Source organism: Lynx canadensis, chromosome A3 (assembly GCF_007474595.2).
Source record: "Lynx canadensis isolate LIC74 chromosome A3, mLynCan4.pri.v2, whole genome shotgun sequence".
Lineage (NCBI taxonomy): Eukaryota > Metazoa > Chordata > Mammalia > Carnivora > Felidae > Lynx > Lynx canadensis.
The window spans coordinates 23,424,485-23,444,851 of NC_044305.1; the positions used below are offsets into that span (position 1 = coordinate 23,424,485).

General features: G+C 40.8%; 1 protein-coding gene across 1 annotated transcript in view; it reads left to right on the forward strand.

The window, feature by feature from the left end:
* The first annotated feature begins 10,243 nt into the window (after positions 1-10,243).
* LOC115510160 (ubiquinol-cytochrome-c reductase complex assembly factor 1) overlaps positions 10,244-20,367 on the forward strand; it is a 102,463-nt gene continuing 92,339 nt past the window's right edge. The window contains exon 1 of the mRNA XM_030309717.1: positions 10,244-10,326. Coding sequence (XP_030165577.1) covers positions 10,303-10,326 — 24 coding nt within the window. The 5' untranslated portion in view covers positions 10,244-10,302. The remainder of the gene's footprint in view (positions 10,327-20,367) is intronic.

Below are 20,367 nucleotides of genomic sequence, written 5' to 3' on the forward strand. Positions count from 1 at the left end.
TTTGAGAGGAAGATGATGAGGTCAGTTTTGGACATGTCAGGTTTTAAGAACTCTTAAGACATTAACTTTAAATAGGAAAAGCAGAATTCTTTCATGAAATGATACAAGGAAGAAAGGATACATGCACAGGATAAAAGCAGGTTTGTTGGTTGTGTGGTGGGAAGTCAAGTTTCATTCTGATGGCTTCTAATTTCTTTTTTTTTTTTTAATTTTTAAATGTTTATTTTTGAGAGAGAGAGAGAGAGAGAGAGACAGAGCACAAGCGGGGGAGGGGCAGAGAGAGAGACAGAATCCGAAGCAGGCTCTAGGCTCTGGGCTGTCAGCACAGAGTCCGATGTGGGGCTCAAACTCACAGACTACGAGATCATGACCTGAGCCAAAGTCGGACGCTCAACTGACTGAGCCACCCAGGTGCCCCTGATGGCTTCTAATTTCTATTTTCTCTGTGAAATAGGAGATCAGGCCATCTGTTCAGAGAGGTCAGAGTCAAGGTTTGAAGAATGTAGAATGTAGAAAAGGTTCCTATTATGGGTTTAATTGTATCGTTCAAAAAGGTATGTTAAAGCCCTAACCCTCATACTTGTGACTATGACCTTATTTGGCAAAAGGGTCTTTGCAGAAGGTGAGGTCGTTAGGCTGGGCCCAATATGACTGGAGTTTTTAGAAGAGAAGAGACACAGAGACTGACAGATAGGGAGAAGATCATGTGATGACAGATGAAGAGATTGGAGTTATGCAACTGTAAACTAAGAAACATCAAGGATTGCAGGCAATTGCCAGAAGCTAGGAAAAACCAAGGAGAGGTCCTCCCCTAGAGCCTTCAGATAGAGCATGGTCCTGCCAACACCTTGATTTTGGACTTCTAGCCTCCAGAACTGTGAAACAATACGTTTCCATTGTTTTAAACCACCTGGTTTGTGTTTATGTTGTTGTTGTTGTTGTTGTTGTTGTTGTTGTTGTTGTTATTGTTGCCATGGTAGCCCCAGGAAATTAATATAGTTATAAATAGCAGTTCTGGAGATAGCAAGCCTAGTTGAGCATAACAGAGGTTGGATACCATATCTGGTGGTACTAATAAGCCCTTTGCATGATTTTCTTCAATAGTAGTCAATAATTTGGATGCAGGCATGGAATAAATGAACAATTACAGGGTTGGAGTCTTTCTAGATGAACAGGATAGAAGGACGTTTGAGCAAGGGAGTCGATATTGGTAAGAGAACAATTAAAGTGATAGACCATACGGTCTGAGCTAGATAGAAGTATAGAGAGGAGAGGGTTGACAGACTATAAAGAAAGAAGATAAAGCCTGGAGGTCTCATTGGGGTAAAATGACAGTTTATTAGAAGTAATAACTGAAAACTGAAAGAATAGGATGGTGAGAACACAGAATGGCATAAATTAAAAATTTCAGAATTAAAATGATTCCAGTGATAAAGTCCAGGAATCGTCCATGGGAGTGGGTGGCTGGACACTTCATAAAAATGGAACTATAATCATATAATATGTAGCCTCTTGTGATTGACTTTTTCATTTAGCATGTTTTCCAGGGTCATCCATATTGTAGCACTTATCAGTATTTCATTCCTTTTTATTGCTGAATAACAATCCATTTTCTGAATATGCCACATTTTATTTATCTATTCATCAGTTAATGAATATTTAGGTTGTTTCCAGTTTTTGGCTATTATGAATAATGCAGTGATGAACATTCATGTACAAGTTTTTGTGTGGGCATATGTTTTAATTTTGATCTAGGAATTGAATTAGTGGGTTATATGGTAATTCTGTGTTTTCATTCTAAAGAACAGCCAACCAGACTTTTCCAGAACAGCTGTACCATTTTACGTTTCCATCAGTAATGTACGAGGGATCAAGTTTTTCCACATCCTTGCTAGCAATTTGTATTATATGTCTGCTTAGTTACAAGGCATCTAGTGGATATGAGAAGTGATATCTCATTGTGTGTGTGTGTGTGTGTGTGTGTGTACGTGTATGTGTATTGTTTATATTTCCCTAATGACTGTTGATGATCATCTTTTCATTAGCTTATTGACCATTTGTATACCTTCGTTGGAGAAATATCCATTCAAATCCTTTGCCCATTTTTAATTGAGTGTTTATTTTTTATGGAGTTGTAGAGTTCTTTATATATTCTAGGTACAAATCCCTTATCTGATATTTGACTTGCAAATAATTTCTCCCATTCTGTATCTTTTTACTTTCTTTTTTCTTTTTTTTTTTTTGAAGTTTATTTATTGGGGCACCTCAGTTGGTTAAGCGTCTGACTCTTGGTTTTGTCTCAGGTCATGATCTCATGGAGGCTTATGAGTTCAAGCCCCGCATCAGACTCTGCACTGATGGTTTGGAGTCTGCTTGGGAGTCTCTCTCTCCCTCTCTTTCTGCTTTTCTCCCTCTCTTTCTCTCTCTCTCTCTCAAATAAGTAAACTTAAAAAAAAGTTATTTTGATAGAGAGCACAAATGGGGGAGAGGCAGAGACAGAGAAAGAGAGAGACAGAGAGAGACAGAGAGAGATAGAGAGAGAGAGGGAGAGAGAGAGTATCCCAAGCAAGCTTGAGAGAAGCTCAATGTGGGGCTCAAACTCACAAACTGGGAGATCATGACCTGAGCCGAATGCTTAACCAACAGAGCCACCCAGGTGCCCCTCTTCGTTTTTTTTTAAAGTTTATTTTTTATTTTCAGAGACAGAGTGTGTGTGTGTGAGCGTGGCTGTTGGGGAGGGGCAGAGAGACAGAGAGGGAGAGAGAGAATCCCAAGCAGGCTCCATGCTGATAGTGTGAAGCCTAAGCAGGGGTCTAATTCAAATCATGAGATCGTGACCGAAGCTGAAATCAAGAGTCAGAGGCTTAACTGATTGAGCCACCCAGGTGCCCCTTTACTTTCTTGATGGTATTTTATATATATATATATATATATTTTTTTTTTTTTAATAATTTTTTTTAACGTTTATTTATTTTTGAGACAGAGACAGAGCATGAACAGGGGAGGGTCAGAGACAGAGGAAGACACAGAATCCGAAACAGGCTCCAGGCTCTGAGCTGTCAGCACAGAGCCTGACGTGGGGCTCAAACTCACAGACCGTGAGATCATGACTTGAGCCGAAGTTGGACGCTTAACTGACTGAGCCACCCAGCCGCCCCTCTTGATGGTATTTTGTAACACAAAATTTTAAATTTTTATGCAGTCCAATTTATTTTTCTTTTGTTATCCATGTTTTTGATACTGTATTTGAGAAGGTTTTATTGAACACACGATCATGAAAATTTACTTTAACGTTGTATTTTCTAAGAGTTTTATAGTTTAGCTTTTACATTTAGGTCTATGATCCATTTTGAGTTAATTTTCCATATGGTGTGGGATAGGAGTCCAACTTCATTCTTTTGCGTTGTTTTTTTTTAAATTGCAAATATGTAGGGGTGCCTGGGTGGCTCAGTCGGTTAAGCATCCGACTTTGGCTCAGGTCATGATCTCGCTGTCCATGAGTTCGAGCCCCGCGTCGGGCTCTGTGCTGACAGCTCAGAGCCTGGAGCCTGTTTCAGATTTTGTGTTTCCCTCTCTCTCTCACCCTCCCCTGTTCATGCTGTCTCAAAAATAAATAAAACGTTAAAAAAAAATTAAATTGCAAATATGTATTACACCCCTCCCCCAACTATAATATCCTTGAGGGCAAGGGCTAAGTTCTAGTTCCTTGTATTTCCTTTTTTTTTTAAATTAAACTATTTATTTTGAGAGAGAAAGAGAAAGAGAGAGAGAGAGAGTGTGTGTGTGTGTGAGAGTGCATATATGTCAGTGGGGGAGGGGCAGAGTTAGAGGGAGAGAGAGAATCCCAAGCAGGTTCCACACTGTCAGCATGGAGCACAACTCGGGGCTTGAGGGCTTGAACTCATGAACCATGAGATCATGACCCGAGCTGAAATCAGGAGTTGGTTGTTTAACTGACTGAGTCACCCGGGTGCCCCATAGTTCTTTGCATTGTCCATAAAACCAATGAGTAAATTTTTTTTGTGGAATACAATTGTGAGAGTGGCATGAATGTTATTTCTTTTCTTTTCTTTTCTTCTCTTATTTTTTAAATGTTTATTTTTTTTTTAATTTTTTTTTCAACGTTTTTTATTTATTTTTGGGACAGAGAGAGACAGAGCATGAACGGGGGAGGGGCAGAGAGAGAGGGAGACACAGAATCGGAAACAGGCTCCAGGCTCTGAGCCATCAGCCCAGAGCCTGACGCGGGGCTCGAACTCATGGACCGCGAGATCGTGACCTGGCTGAAGTCGGACGCGTAACCGACTGCGCCACCCAGGCGCCCCTAAATGTTTATTTTGAGAGAGAGAGTGAGAGAACGCATACACACCAGTGGGGGAGGAGCAGAGACAGAGAGAGAGGGAGAGACAGAATCTCAAGCAGGCCCAGTGCTGTCACGGCAGAACTGTGAGATTATGACCTGAGCCGAAATCAACAGTCGGATGCTTAACCAATTGAGCCACCGAGGTGCCTCAAATGTCTGAACTTCAATGTGGAGCCTCTAAGGGCAAGCATGGGGATCCTGAGGGGTGGAAGCAGTACAGAGGAAGATGAAACATAGAGAGGGAGAGGGAGCTTTGGTAGAACAGTGGAGATTGCTGAGGCTTCAGCCCGAGGGTTTAGGATGCAAGTTGCTGGCAAGCGCTGGCAGTGGAAAGCAGCTAAGCAGCCCTGGGGAGTTGAGACCAAGCAGCAGGGGGTGGAGCGCTGTGAAAGGCCTTATGGAACCCTGCAATCTCCATGGGTTCCAAGTTAGATAAACTTGTCCATACCCTCAGCCTGTTCCCAGAAAGTTCCTTCTACTTTCTGTCCTATCTGAAACTTGGCCTTCCTCTTTGAATATTATTTCCCCTGTAGCTTTCCTTCTCTGGGAGGGTGCTTGTCATCATTCTATACCCTGTGTGTGTTAAGACTGACAGTTGAGTTTTCAACCACTTGCTTTCCAATACTACCTTCAATCCATTACCCCTCTACCTGCTGCTCCTTCATGGCTCGTGCTATATGTTCACACTACTTCCACACTCATGGACACTCTCTGTTTATCGTAGACTTTGGCTTCAGACATAGAATATGCCTCTTCATTCCAAATCCAAGCATCATCCTAGGTAACCTCCATGTCTGTATAGATGACGCCTAAAACGTAGGCCCTCAATTCTTTGCAGGCCTCCACCCCAGGGATTTTAACCTCTCCTTTACTTTAGCCACTTTCTTCCACAGTCACCCCCTGCATTTGATCATCACTCAGAACAATTCTTACCCTAAAACTTTAAATTAAAAAAATTTCCAGGTGCCTGGGTGGCTCAGTCAGTGAGTGTCTGATTCTTGATTTTGGGTCAGGTCATGACCCCAGAGTTGTGGGACTGAGCTCCACAATGGGCTGCCTGCTAAGCATGGAGCCAGCTTGAGACTCTCTCTCCCTCTCTCTGTGTCCCCTACCCTGCTCGCGTGTGCTCTCTGTTTCTCTAAAAATAAATAAATAAATAAATAAATAAATAAATAATCTCACTGCTGCAACTTCTTATCCTTTAACCTCTCACTGAGTTTTCTCATTACATTTTTCTTTTACTCATTTGTCTCCTCTTCTTTCCTAACAGCTTCTTTGTCTCTATAAATCCTTCACTATACAGATTTCCTGGCCTATCACCTGAACCTTTTTCTTGACAATATCATTATTTTCTTTGTGCTGATGATATGCATTCCATGACCTGGAAAAACCTTAATCCTTTATTGAATCCAACTATCAGCTCTCTCCTCTGCTATTCCCAGGCTGGCAGATGATTTTGAAGAAAAATCACACAGAGGTAGGTTGGTGCTATTAAAATTTTTGCTCTTAAATGTACAAGAATATTCACAGAACATTCATAAGAACAACAACAACAAAAAGGAAACAAATACCTGTCAACTGTATCATATGATAGAACAGCTAATAAAAGGAAATGAACTGGATATATATAGAGCAACATATATAGAATAAAAAAACAACTGTTGAGTGAAAAAAAGGAAACAGCAAAATAAAACATAAGAATGCTGTCAGTTAAGTTTAAAAAAAAAAAAAAAGAAAATCCACACCAGCCAGAATGACATATTTTCCAAGGAAATACATATATGTATGTGAAAGCATTAAAAAATATCTGGAAGGTGAGGTGCCTAGGTAGCTCAGTCGGTTGAGTGTCCGGCTCGACTTTGGCTCAGATCATGATCTAATGGTTTGTGATTTAGAGCCCCGCCTCGGGCTCTGCTCTGGCAGCACAGAACCTGCTTGGGATTCTGTCTGCTCTTTCTCTGCCCTTCCCCTGCTTGCTCAGAATAAATAAAAATAAACTTAAAAAAATATCTGGAGGAGCACCTGGGTGGCTCAGTTGGCGAGGCGTCTGACTTTGGCTTAGGTCATGATCTCGTCGTCTGTGGGTTCGAGCCCAGTGTTGGGCTCTGTGCTGACAGCTCGGAGCCTGGAGCCTGCTTCAGATTCTGTGTCTCCCTCTCTGTGCCCCCCCCCACTCTGTCTCTCAAAAATAAATAAATGTTAAAAAAAATTTAAAAAATATCTGGAAGGAAATTAAATTTTAGAGAGGGTGGAAAGGATTGGGATGCAAGGTGGTCATATAAGGAACTTTAGCAGGCTAATTTTTTTTAAATTTTTTTTAATGTTTATTTATTTTTGAGACAGAGAGAGACAGAGCATGAATGGGGGAGGGTCAGAGAGAGAGGGAGACACAGAATCTGAAGTAGGCTCCAGGCTCCGAGCTGTCAGCACAGAGCCCGACGCAGGGCTCGAACTCACGATCAACGAGATCATGACCTGAGCCGAAGTCGGACGCTCAACCGACTGAGCCACCCAGGCGCCCCAGCAGGCTAATTTTTATAGAAAAGAATGTAATCATATATCATCTTTTAATTTAAAATTAATTAATAAAATTTAAAAAATGAAGAATTACCAACTTCACTAGATCCTCCATGTTCCACTGGCCCCTTTTTCTTTTGTTCTTCTTCCTTTTTAAATATTTATTTATTTATTTTGAGCGAGAGAGACAGAGAGAGAGAGAGAGATCTCACAAATGGTGAGATCATGACCTGAGCCAAAATCAAGAGTCAGACACTCAACCCACTGAGCCACTCAGGTGCCCCTCTCTTATCTCCTTTTAATATATGATGCCACTTGTCCTAATGTATGTGTAGAAGCATTACACCATTGTAATGCTACACATAAGCTACTGATTTGAATGCAGGAAGCATCTTTATTTTGGCTTATAAAATCCTTCATATGGGAGATTGATGAGGGAAATCTTCCATTTTATATAAAAACAAAATTAAATTTATTTACAAAATAAAAATTATTAGTATTTGGAGACTATTAGTCTGCTAATAGATCTTCTTTTTTCACATTTACCCCTCTCTGATCCATCTCTATATAGCAGTCAATGTCAGCTTCTTAAATGTGAGTCAGTTAGCCCTCCCCTGCTTATTATCCTCCAATGGTTCCAACTATACTTAGAATAAAATACATACTTCATCTAGAAGTCCTTGCACAATTTAGTCTCTGCCTATCTTATCTCTTTAAATTAATTCAGATTAATTTTAATGCCACACTGGTTTTCTTTGGATTCTTTTTTTAAATGTTTATTTATTTTGAGAGAGAGAGAGAGAGAAAGAGCAGGAGAGGGGCAGAGAGATGGAGGGAGAGAATCTTAAGCAGGTTCCATACCTGGTTTGGAGCCCAACATGGGGCTCAATCCCATGACCCTGGGATCATGACCTGAGCTTAAATCAAGAGTGGAACGCTCAACTGAATGAGCCAGAACCACCCAGGTGCCCCTTCTTTGGATTCTTTAAAAAATTTTTTTAATATTTTTTATTAGAGAGAGAGTGAGAGAGACAGAGAGAGAGAGAGAGAGAGAGAGAGCACATGCATGAGCAGGGGAGAGGGGCAGAGGGAGAGGGATAGAGAATCCCAAGCAGGATCTGACTGTCAGTGCAGAGCCTGACGTGGGGCTCAAACTTACTGTGAGATCATGACCTGAGTCAAAATCAACAGTCAGACACTCAGGACTGAGCCACCAAGACACCCCTGTTTTTAAAAATTGAAGTATAGTTGACATATGCTGTTATATTAGTTTCAAGTGTACAACATAGTGATTTCACAACTCTACACGTTACTCGATGCTTACCATGGTAAGTGCAGTCACCATCTGTCACCATACAAAGTTACAATATTGTTTTTTTTTAAGTTTATTTATTTTGAGAGAGAGAGAGAGAGAGAGAGAGTGCGCGAAGCAGAGAGAGAATCCCAAGCAGGTTCCATGCTGTCAGTACAGAGCCTGACGTGGCGCTTGAACTCACTAACTGTGAGATCATGACCTAAGCCAAATTCAAGAGTTGGGTGCTTTAACTGAGCCACCAGGCGCCCCACAATATTATTGATTAATATGTTGTACTTTTCATCTCTGTGACTTATTTCATACCTGGAATTTGTTTAAATGTTTATTTTTGGAAGAGAGAGAGAGAGAGAGAGAGAGAGAGAGAGAGAGAGAGAATGAGCAAGGAAGGAGCAGAGAGAAAGGAGGACAGAGGATTCGAAGTGGGCTCTATGCTGATAGCAGCAAGCCTGACAGCAGTGAGCCCGATGCTGGGCTTGTACGTGTTCTGAGCCGAAGTCAGACACTCAACTGGGCCCATAACTGGGATTTTTTTAACCTCTTAATTCCCTTCACCTATTTTACCCATCCCCCCGCCCCCACTGGCAGCTACCAGTTTTCTGTATTTATGACTCTGTTTCTGCTTTCGTACTTGTTTTGTTTTTAGATTCCACATACAAGTGAAATCCTATGGTATTTGTTTTTCTCTGTCATACTATTTCACTTAACATAATACCCCCTAGCTTTATTCATGTTGTTGAAGATGGTAAGATCTCAGTCTTTTTTATGGCTGAGTAACATTTCATTGCATATACCCTACATCTTCTTTATTCATCTGTGGATAGACACTTAGGTTGCTTCCATATCTTGACTATTGTAAATAATGTTGCAATAAACATAGGGGTGCATATATCTTTTTGCATTAGTGTTTTTCTTTCTGGTAAATACCTAATTCTTTCGTTTCTTGAAATAAACCCTTATTCTTTCCTATCTCGGGACTCTTGTCCTGGAATCTTTCTTCCCTCTCTCATCCCCCAACATTTGCTGATAAAATAGCATGTTCAAAGTCACTTCCCATGGCTAGCTCCTTCTCATCCTTTGGGTCTCAACTTACATGTCACCTCCTCAGAGAGGCCTTACCTGGCCATGTTATCTAAAGTGTAGTTTCCCATATTATTCTCAAGTTTAGCTCTTTGTTTCCTTCAAAGCACTTCCCACGATTTTTAATTATTTTATTTTTTCCTTGGTTTATTAGATTTTGTGTGCCCCCTTCACCAGTCTAGAGCTCCACAAAGCCATTATACACATCTGTTTTGTGACCAGCACATAGTGAACATTCACTGGGTCTTCGTTGACTGAATGGAGAGGAAGTCTTTTAACATCCTGCCCCTCTGCTCCCAGTCAACCCCAGGAGCATCTACTGCTCTTGGGATACAGTGGAAGAGGTCCACCAGCCAAGGTGATTCTCTCCCACCTCCTCAAGAAACTCCTTGTATCCTTGATTCCTTCTTCTGTGCCTTCACCTTCACAATTATTTCCTATCAAAACTCAAAGATGTTCACATTAAACAACCAACCGGCCAGAAACCCCAAAAGTTCCTCTTCAGGCCTCGGGTCAGCATGTGACTGCCCTCTTGACTTTCAGGACTCAGCTGAACACTCTCCTGTGTTCCTCTACAACAACTTCTCATACTCGTTTTTTGGGAGCTCTTCAATATTGGGATCCCCCAAAGTCCTGTTTTTTTTTTCACCCCCCAGTGAAAAGGGGAGGTATTCCCGTGGGGGAAGAGTCTGAGAAAGAATTCTGACAACGGGGCGCTGAGGAGTGAGGCTGGGTGAGGGAGAAGTAAGTGGTTAAGGAGAGAGCTATGAAAAGCGCAAGGCTATTGGTCAAGGAGGACAGGTGCAGCGGGGAAGACGTGAGTCTCTGTGACGTGTCACAGGGGTAAGACAGGGGAGAACGGGAGGCGCGCGCCAGGTCGGGGAAAGTGCGCGCTCTTGAGCGCAGGCGCCTCTGTGCGCCTGCGCTGCCGTTGCCAGGTACCGCCGGCGAAAGGACAACTTAGACAAGGGGAGGGGGCAGCGGGGACTCCGGAAGGCCACTCTTTACCCGGAAGTGGTTGCAGAGGAACATGGCGTTGCTGGTGCGAGTCCTTGTGAGTGAGGGAGTACTTTTCTGCGGTCGCCCCCAGGGTTGGAGTCGGAAAGGGCAGGGCGGGAGAAGCTGGAGGAGAGTGCAGGAGGGGAGCTTGGGTGGCAGCGAGGCTGCGCGGTCGCCTTTCTGCGGGGAAACTGAGGCAGCTGCCCACTTTCCCCTACCCTCGGTTTGGTGGTGGCTTCCCCGTTTTTGGAGGAGGGAGAGAGTGACATCGGACCCAAATCTGGCGAAGTTTGCTTTTCCTCACTTACCTCTTGCGACCGCTCTCCCTCAGGGAGAGGCAGCACGTGGGGGCACTGATTGGAGTTTTCGGGAGGCCTGGGTTCCTGTTTCTGTTCTGTCACTGATTCCCAGTGTGACCTTGGGCAAATCACTTTCGGGTCTCAGTGTCCCGACGGGAAAAATGGGGACGTTAATCTGCAGTTCCTTCGGTTTCCGAGATTCTCTGGGTTTGTTTCCGAGACCAATCAGTAAGACGATTCTTAACTGTACAGTTAAGTGGAATACTGTTTCAGGTCATGAGATTGAAAGCTGCACGCAAACCGAGCTCATACTCTGCCGAGCACAGTGTATGGCACACCGTAGGTGTTCAATAAATGTTGAAGGAATTAACGAAGTGAGGAAGGAATTACTTGACTTCTTAGCACTCTTGTGAGAAACTACGGCCCTTGTGATTCAGCCCTGTCCTTCTAGCATACTCTGACATCTGGGAATTCAAGGAGAAAGAAAGTGGCAGCAGGAAAAGGTTAGGATGATACAGAACCTAGTTACTAATCATTGAGTGATGGGAGGGTTTATCATTTTAGCTAGTCTTTCAGAAATTGGGTCAAGGACATTGTTTTTCGTAGCAGACACTGCCCATTCCTGCCTCTGGCTATCGTGTGAGTTATTTACACTTCTGTTTCTAATCTTTTTATATATGGTTTATAAGAACTGCAATTTTATGTCTTGTATTTCTTGTCAGCCTAGCAAAGTGCGGTACTCTCTGTTCTGCTCAGTAATTGTTTGAAGAATAGCTCATATAACCTACAGAAAGATTCACTTAGTGAAGTAATTGTTGATGCCAGGGCAGAAATTGATTCAGATCTGAGAACTGCGGGAGAAATGGCAAGTAGGATGTCCTAAATTATTACACTTTTAAGATGGATATGTCAGGAAAAAGATGAAAAGTTTATTGGGCTATATACCTGAAAGGAACACCTTGATTTATCTTGGAAGTTAGGGCCTGCCTGATATATTAAATATTCTTGCCCCTGAGTGTGTGGACTGTTGCAGGTTTATTTCTTCTTAGGTGGTAGCATCCATAGACACCACCTAACTGCCCTCTATTTGTCATATTTTTTGCTATTTATTCCTTTCTGCTCATCCTTTTAGATAAAAAGCAAGTTTAGATAAGGAAAAGTCACTTTTACTTTATACTATGAATCTTTAAAAGTTTCTTATTATATAATGTGCTGTGTGACAAAGCAATGGAATCTCCCCTAATACTAGTTGAAAGTGACAGTAAACATGAAAGCAGCAGATATTTATTGATTACCTATTCTGAAGAGGCATTTGGGTTAGGTGCTGAGGAATTCACAAATATAGGGAATCTACCTTCTAGGAGTCTGAAGAGCCTTGGTTGAAAGTGTGGCTCTGTTACTTATTTTGTGTTACCTGGAGCCAGTCCCCTAACTTCTCTGAGCCTCAGATTTCCTTAACAGTAAGTTTGATAGGATTGATCTGAAAATCAGTTGATACAGGTGACATTTAAGTGCTTTTCTTCTCTTCCTTTTAGTTCAGCACCTGTTTTGAGAGTACTGCATTCTGGGAACTATCCAAGGAACTGAGGATGAAAATCATAGACCTCTGCCTGAAGTTTATAGTCTAACAGGAGAGACAGAAAAGAGAACTCCTAATACAATACTTGAAATGCTGTGATAGAAGTTTGTACCAGGTGCTATAGGAGCAGAGTAGAGACATACTAAACCAGCTTGAGGGTAAGCATCCATCAGGGAGTGATGCCTGAACTAAACGAGAGCATTAGAGAAGGGGAAAGAGAGCATATGCTATTAATGCCAGATAACCAAGAACTGTATGTGACTCTGGCTTGACTTGGGCACTTATGGTGAAATGGTAGGATTCAGGGCCTTGTGTCTCATGGTTAGGATTAGAGGTTTATCCTGAGGCACAGGGGACCCTTTGAAATGTTTTAAGCAAGGGAAGATTTATTTTTAAAGTTTTTTTTTTTCAAATAATTTTCATTTTTGGATTTTATTTTTCAAATAATTTTCAAGTTGAAACCAACCCAATCTTCATTTTAAAGTTTCTCTCCTGCCTATAGTATAAACCACTGGGGTACTTCTATAGGCTGAGACCCTGAGTCCTTCAAATGGGTTGAGGAGTTGCATCATGGGTAAACTACAAATGCACACTGAGGAGCTTTGAATAGTGTGCAACCTAACGTGAGCTGATAGCAGCTCAGTGTCTAGGCTGGTTTCCTGTGGTTGCCAGTTTGCGCCTGGCCCTGGAGACTGGGTTCTAGGACAAGGTTATGCACTCCCTGACCTTTTGGTACTTGTGCTGGATACAGACAGGTAGTCCTTGATGGCGATGTATACATATTACTTGGTGTCATCTATCATGCTGTAGATGGCATCTATGTCAAAACTTCTGTTTTTAATGCAAAAGAGTTTGTTTTTAAAGGGTTTTTTTGATATTTACTCTTTTTTCATTTAAATTTTTAAAGTTAAAGAATAATTGATGTACAGTGTTGCACTTATTTAATTATATAATTTGATAACTGTTTAAAAAATTTTTTTTAATGTTTTATTTTATTTTTGAGAGAGAGAGAGAGAGAGAGACAGAGTGCAAGCAGGGGAGGGGCAGAGAGAGAGGGAGACACAGAATCCGAAGCAGGCTCCAGGCTCTGAACTGTCAGCACGGAGCCAAATGCAGGGCTCAAACTCAGATCATGACCTGAACCGAAGTCGGACGCTTAACCCCTGATAACTGTTAACATAGGTATACACTTGAAAAGCTATCACCACAATAAAAATAATGAACATATCTGTCAGTCTCCAAAATTTCTTTGTAGTCTTTTGCAGTCCTTTTCTCCTCTTCTCTCCTGCAACCACCACTGATGAGGGGAACACTTTAGTTTCTTTCTTTCTTTTTTTTATTAAAAAAATTTAAAAATATTTATTTATTTTCGAGAGAGAGGCAGAGTGTGAGGGGGGAAGTGCAGAGAGACAGGGAGACACAGAATCTGAAACGGGCTCTAGGCTCTGAGCTTTCAGCACAGAGCCCAACACAGGGCTCAAACTCATGAACCATGAGATCATGACCTGAGGCAAAATTGGACACTTAACCAACTGAGCCACCCAGTTGCCCCTAGTTTCTTTTATCATTTTTAAATTGAAATTTACAAATTTCATTTTGAAAGTGTAAAAAAAGTAAAAAAAAAAAACATATAAACACTTACATCCACTAGGAGATTTTTGCTTTAATATATCCCTGTAGCAGTTGTGGAAGGATCAGTCAGAGTGGGCTGAGTTTCGGGTCCCAAAGTCCAGCCAGAACTATTCACGTAATCCTGGAAGAAGTAGAAGGCCTGTACTAAGAGGAGGCAGGGAAAGTGTGGTTATAGAGGAAGGGATGATTTCAACAAGTATTGAGGAAACAGAGTCTACAGGGTTTGGTGGAAGGTTAGATATTGAGGGTGAGGGAGAGGGGTGTCTAACAGTGAGTCCTAGCTCTGCCTTGGATGACTGAATTAATATAGCAGTGTCCTTCACTGAGAATATCCAGTTGGAGATGGTGGTGTTTTATTGTTTGTTTTTAAGTAGGCTTCACACCCAGCGTGGTGCTTGAAGTAACCACCCTGAGATCAAGACCTGAACTCAGATCAAGAGTTGGAGGCTTAACTGACTGAGCCATCCAGGTGCCCTAAGTGTTTTTTTTTGTTTGTTTGTTTTTTTGTTTTGTTTTGTTTTTTTAAGCAGCTGGTGAGTTGGTGTTCAGGAGAGACTAAGCAAGCAGAGATATAGGTTGTAGTTGAAATAAGATGTTGAGTTTTCCTGGGGAGTAATATGGATAGCTAACATTTATAGGGCACTTACCATGTGGTAAGCACTCTTGTATACTGTATATATACGTGAACTTAATCCTTACACTAGCCCTTTGACAAGGTAGGCACTATTATTTCCCCCATTTTAAGGTAAGAAATTTGAACCACAGAGAAGTAATATTCTTGAAACATTCTCATTAGTTTCCCCTTATTTTTTTTACTCTTTTTTCCCTTCTCCAATAATGGGTTTAAGAAGGAAGAGGAAGCTAAAACATTGCTATTGCTAAGTAGCTCCAGCAGAGGAACTGGATATTTGAGTAATACAGTGGGACTTGTTTATGGTTTATGAGCTGTCCTGGGCATTGGTGGTCATTTTTGCTTTATTTTGACAGTATTAGAAACCGCAGAAAGCCACTCTTGTGCTAGCTAGCTATTTATTTATTTATTTATTTATTTATTATTTAAAAAAAATTTTTTTTTAATGTTTATTTATTTTTGAGAAACAGACAGAGACGAAGTGTGAGTGGGGGAGAGGCAGAGAGAGAGGGAGACACAATCTGAAGCAGGCTCCAGGCTCTGAGCTGTCAGCACAGGGCCTGATGCGGGGCTTGAACTCACAAACTGTGAGATCATGACCTGAGCCGAAGCAGTCGGTCAACTGACTGAGCCACCCAAGTGCCCCCACTCTTGTGCTTTTTAAAAAAAATTGTAGTCAAATATAGATAATATAAAATGTACCATTTTAATAGTTTTTAACTATACAGTTCAGAATGGTATTAAATGTATTCACATTGTTATGCTGCCATCACACCGTCATTCACAGAACTCTTTTTATCTTGCAAAACTGAAATTCTGCCTATTAAATGATAAATCATTATGCCCCCCTCTACTTAGTCCCAAGCAGCTAGCATTCTTTCTGTCTTTATGATTTTGACTACTGTAGGTACTCATATAAGTGGAATCATAGGGTATTTGTCCTTTTGTGACTGGTGTATTTCACTCAGCATAATGTCTTCAAGGTTCTTCCATGTTGTAGCATGTGTCAGAGTTTCCTTCCTTTTTAAGGCTAAGTAATATTCCATTGTATGTATAAACCACATTTTGTTTACCCATTCTTTTGAGGATAGACACTTGGGTTGCTTCCATCTTTTGGCTATTATGAAATAGTGCTGCCACTATTTATATCTTTTCAAGTCGCTGTTTTTACTTCATTTGGGTATATATTCAGAAGTAGATCATATGGATCATATGGTAATTCTATATTTAATTTTTTGAGCATTTGCCATTTTATTTTCCACAGTGGTTGCACCAGTTTACATTCCCACCAGGAAAGCATAAGGGCTCCAGTTTCTGTACATCTTTGTTAATGCTTATTATTTTCTTTCTTTTTTTTCCTTCATAGTGGCCATCTTAATAGGTGTGAGGTGATATCTCATTGTAGTTTTGATTTGCATTTCTCTAATGATTAATGATGTTGAGCATATTTTATATGCAAGTTGGCCGTTTGTATATCTTTGGACAAATGTCTATTTGAGTCCTTTGCCCGTTTTTTAATTGAGTTGTTTGTTGTTGAGGAATTTTTTTTTTTATATTCTGGAATCAGTGCCTTATCACATCTATGATTTGCAAATACTCTGTCCCATTCCATGGGTTATCTTTTTACTTTGTTGATAGTAGTCTTTGATGCACAAAAGTTTTTAATTTTTTTTTTTTAATTTTTTTTTTTCAACGTTTATTTATTTTTTTGGGGACAGAGAGAGACAGAGCATGAACGGGGGAGGGGCAGAGAGAGAGGGAGACACAGAATCGGGAACAGGCTCCAGGCTCTGAGCCATCAGCCCAGGGCCCGACGCGGGGCTTGAACTCACGGACCGCGAGATCGTGACCTGGCTGAAGTCGGACGCTTAACCGACTGCGCCACCCAGGCGCCCCAAAAGTTTTTAATTTTGATGAAGTCCAACTTAACTATTTTTTCTTTTGTTGTCTGGGCTTTGGTGTCATAGCCAAGAAATCATCGCCAAATCTGATGTCATGAAGCTTTTCCCTTATGTTTCCTTCTAGGAGTGTCATAGTTTTAGGTCTTATGTTTAGATCTTTGATCAATTTTGAATTAATTTTTGTATATGGTATAAGGTTTTATTGTATTTTTTATTATTTTCCTTGTGTTGCTGTGGTGATAACAATTAACATCTTGATTTATAACAATCCAGTTTGAATTAATATCAACTTAATTTCAGTAATATATAAAAACTTTGGGGGTCCTGGGTGGCTCAGTTGGTTAAGTGTCTAACTTCAGCTCAGGTCATGATGTTGTGGTTCAAGCCCCACGTTGGGCTCTGCACTGACAGCACAGATGGAGCCTGATTGGGATTATCTCTGCCCCTCCCTCCTTCCTCTTGCCTCCATGCTTGCGCTTGCGCGCACACACACGCACACACACACATGTGCGCGCGCACACTCTTTCAAAAATAAATAAATAAACATTAAAAAAAAAAAACCCTGTGATTCCATTTAGCTCCATTCCTTCCTGGCTCCCTTGTGCCATTAATGTCATTCAAATTATATATTTAAACATTGTGTGCCCATCAGCATAGATTTACAATTTTTGCTTTATGCTGTTGCCTTTTAAGTTAAAAATAAAAATAGAGGAATGCCTGGGTGGCTCAACTGGTTGAGCTCTGACTTCATCTCAGGTCATGATCTCACTGTTTGTGGGTTTGAGCCCTGTGTCGGGCTCTGTGCTGACAGCTCAGAGCCTGGAGCCTGCTTCGGATTCTGTGTCTCCCTCCCTCTCTGCCCCTCCTCCTCTCACACTCTGCCTCTCTCTTATAAATAAAACATTAAAACAAATTAAAAAAATAAAAATAATTAAAAACAAAAAATATACTTATGCTGTATTTTTTTAATTTATCCAAGTAGTTGCTTTTATCTGTGCACTTTATTTCTTCATGTGGATTTGAGTTACTGTACTGTCAGAGGTCTCATTTCAGCCTGAAGTTCTCCTTTTAGTGTTTGCTGTAGAGCAGGTCTGCTGTTGGTTTTCTCAGTTTTTGTTTATCTAGAAAGTCCTAATTTTTCATCCCATTGCCTTCTGTCTTCCATGGTTTCTGAGGAGAAATCAGCTATTAATGTTATCAAAGATCTCTTGTACATGTTGAATAGCTTCTCTTGCTGCTTTCAAGATTCTGTGTTTTTGTTTTTCAACAGCTTGATTATGATGTCTTTTTTTAACACTTTATTTATTTTATTATCATATATTATTTATTTAAAAATTTTTTTTAAGTTTATTTATTTTGAGAGCAAGAGAGCTCTCAGGCAGGGAGGGGCAGAGAGAGAGTGGGAGAGACAGAATCTCAAGCAGGCTCTGTGCTGACAGCAGATGCAGGGCTTGAATTCATGAACTGTGAGATTATGACCTGAGCTGAAACCAAGAGTTGGACGTTTAACCAACTGAGACACTGATGTGCCCGTTTCATCTTATTTTTGAGAGAGAGAGAGAGAGAGCGAGCGAGCACTTGTGTGTGTACCACATGAGCTGGGGAGGGGCAGAGAGAGGGAGACAGAGGATCTGAAGCAGTCTCTGTGCTGATAGCAGAGGGCCTGATGTGGGGCTTCAACTCACGAACCGAACTGTGAGATCATGACCTGAGCTGAAGTTGGATGCTTAACCGACTGAGCCACTGAGGCACCCAACATATCTCTATTTATAGATTTCTCTGCATTTATGCTATTGGAGTTAGTTGAGTTTCTTGGATTTATAGATTGATGTTTTTCATCAAATTTAGGATATTTTCTGCCAGTATTTCTTCAAATATTTTTTGTTTCCCTTTATTTCCTCTTGTCCTTCTGAGACTCCCCTTATACATATGTTGGTACATTTGATGGTATCTCGTAGGTCTCTGAAGCTCTGTTAAAATTTTTTCATTCTTTTTTCTTTCTGTTCCTTAGTTTGGATAATCTTGGTTGATCTATTTTCACGGTCACTGATTTTCTCTTCTGCTCAAATCTGCGGTTTAACCCCTTTAGGGAAATGTTCATTTTATTTATTGTTCTTTTCAACACAAGAATTTTTTTTTTTTTTAATAATTTCTCTGTTGATATTCTCTATTTTGTGAGATAGCATTCTTATACTTTGCTGTAGTTCTTTAGAATGGTTTCCTTTAGATTATAAACATATTTAGGGGTGCCTGGGTGGCTCAGTAGGTTAAGTGTCTGACTCCTGATTTTGACTCTGGTCATGATCTCATGGTTCATGGGATTGTGCCCTGCGTTGAGCTGTGCATTGACAGCGTGGAGCCTGCTTGGGATTCTCTGTCCCTCTCCTGCTTGTGCTTCCACTCAAAATAAATAAACTTTAAATAGTTTCACAGTCTTTGTCTAGTTTATCTAACATGTGAGCTTCTTCAGGGACAGTTTCTGTAGATTTTTTTTTCCCCTTCTGTGTATGGACCATGCTTTTATGTTTCTTTACATGTTTCATACTTTTGTTTGTTTTTGTTTTTTGTTTGAAAACTGGACATTTTAAATAATATGTGGCAACTCTGGAAGTCAGGTCTGTCCTTTCCCAGAGTTTGTTATTTTATTTTTCTGTTTAGTGATATTTCTGAATTAACCCTGTAAAGTCTATATTCTTTGTTGTATGGTCTCATCTCAGTTAGCTTAGTGGTCAGGTAATGATTGGAGACTTCTTAAATACCTGGAACCAGTAAGTCTTCTGTTTTTTGCTGAAGGGCTCTGTGCACATGTTGTGGTACACCATCAACAGTCTTACAATCATTTAACATCTCTGCCTTAAATTTCACTTCCTGCTTGTGCAGAGCCTCAAGGTTAACCAGAGGTCTCAGGTCTTTCCTGTTCTTGTGCACAGCCCTGTGCATATGCGTGGCCTTCAGATTCCCAGGAATATGTCATACCTTTTCAAAGCTCATTCTCTTGCTTTTCCTTTTAAGCTTTTTTTGTTAGCCTATTGTTTTCTCCATGTATTATCCATTGCCTCAGGCAGTTATGAAGTTAAACAGTTGTTTTCAATGAGTGCTCCTGCAGAAATGTTTTTTTCAGTTTTTTCATGTTGAATGAGTTTTACATTGGATGGAGTCTTCTAAAGAGCTACTAAACAGATCAAATAATGCCATTTCTTTGCAAGTAAGGCTTTAAGGACCATCAACCCTGTTCCGAAGTCAACTTTTTTCCAGAGACCACTAGTTCTTTTTAGTGACTAGTACTATTTAGAAACCAAGTCTGGATGCTGGATGTGGTCATTGCTTCCAGGACTTATCAGGACAGGAATAGGAAGCACATGTATGTGTATACATTTACATAAACACATCTATTTCTGTATTTGTCTATACATATTAATAACCCATACCAATAACTCTAAATTCATACTAGTATCTTGGGGTTTATTGTACCTTTCTGCCTTTCTATAATAGAGATTTTAATGTACATAATAATTAATACATATATTTACTGATATGCCCAATCTTAATATATTAAATGATTTGCTCAAATCTTTCCCGGATGTAATCAATCTTTTTTTTTTATATATACATTTTTTTTCTCAACTTTTTTTTTTTTTTTTTTTTTAATTTTTGGGACAGAGAGAGACAGAGCATGAACGGGGGAGGGGCAGAGAGAGAGGGAGACACAGAATCGGAAACAGGCTCCAGGCTCTGAGCCATCAGCCCAGAGCCTGACGCGGGGCTCGAACTCCGGAACCGCAAGATCGTGACCTGGCTGAAGTCGGACGCTTAACCGACTGCGCCACCCAGGCGCCCCTATATACATTTTTTTTAATGTTTATTTTTGAGAGAGACAGAGACGGAATGCGAGTGGGTTGGGGCAGAGAGAGAGCGAGGCACAGAATCCAAAGCGGGCTCCAGGTTCCGAGCTGTCAGCACAGAGCCCGGCGCGGGGCTGGAACTCACGTGAGATCATGACCTGAGCCGAAGTCGGACGCTCAACTGACTGAGCCACCCAGGCACCCCGTAATCA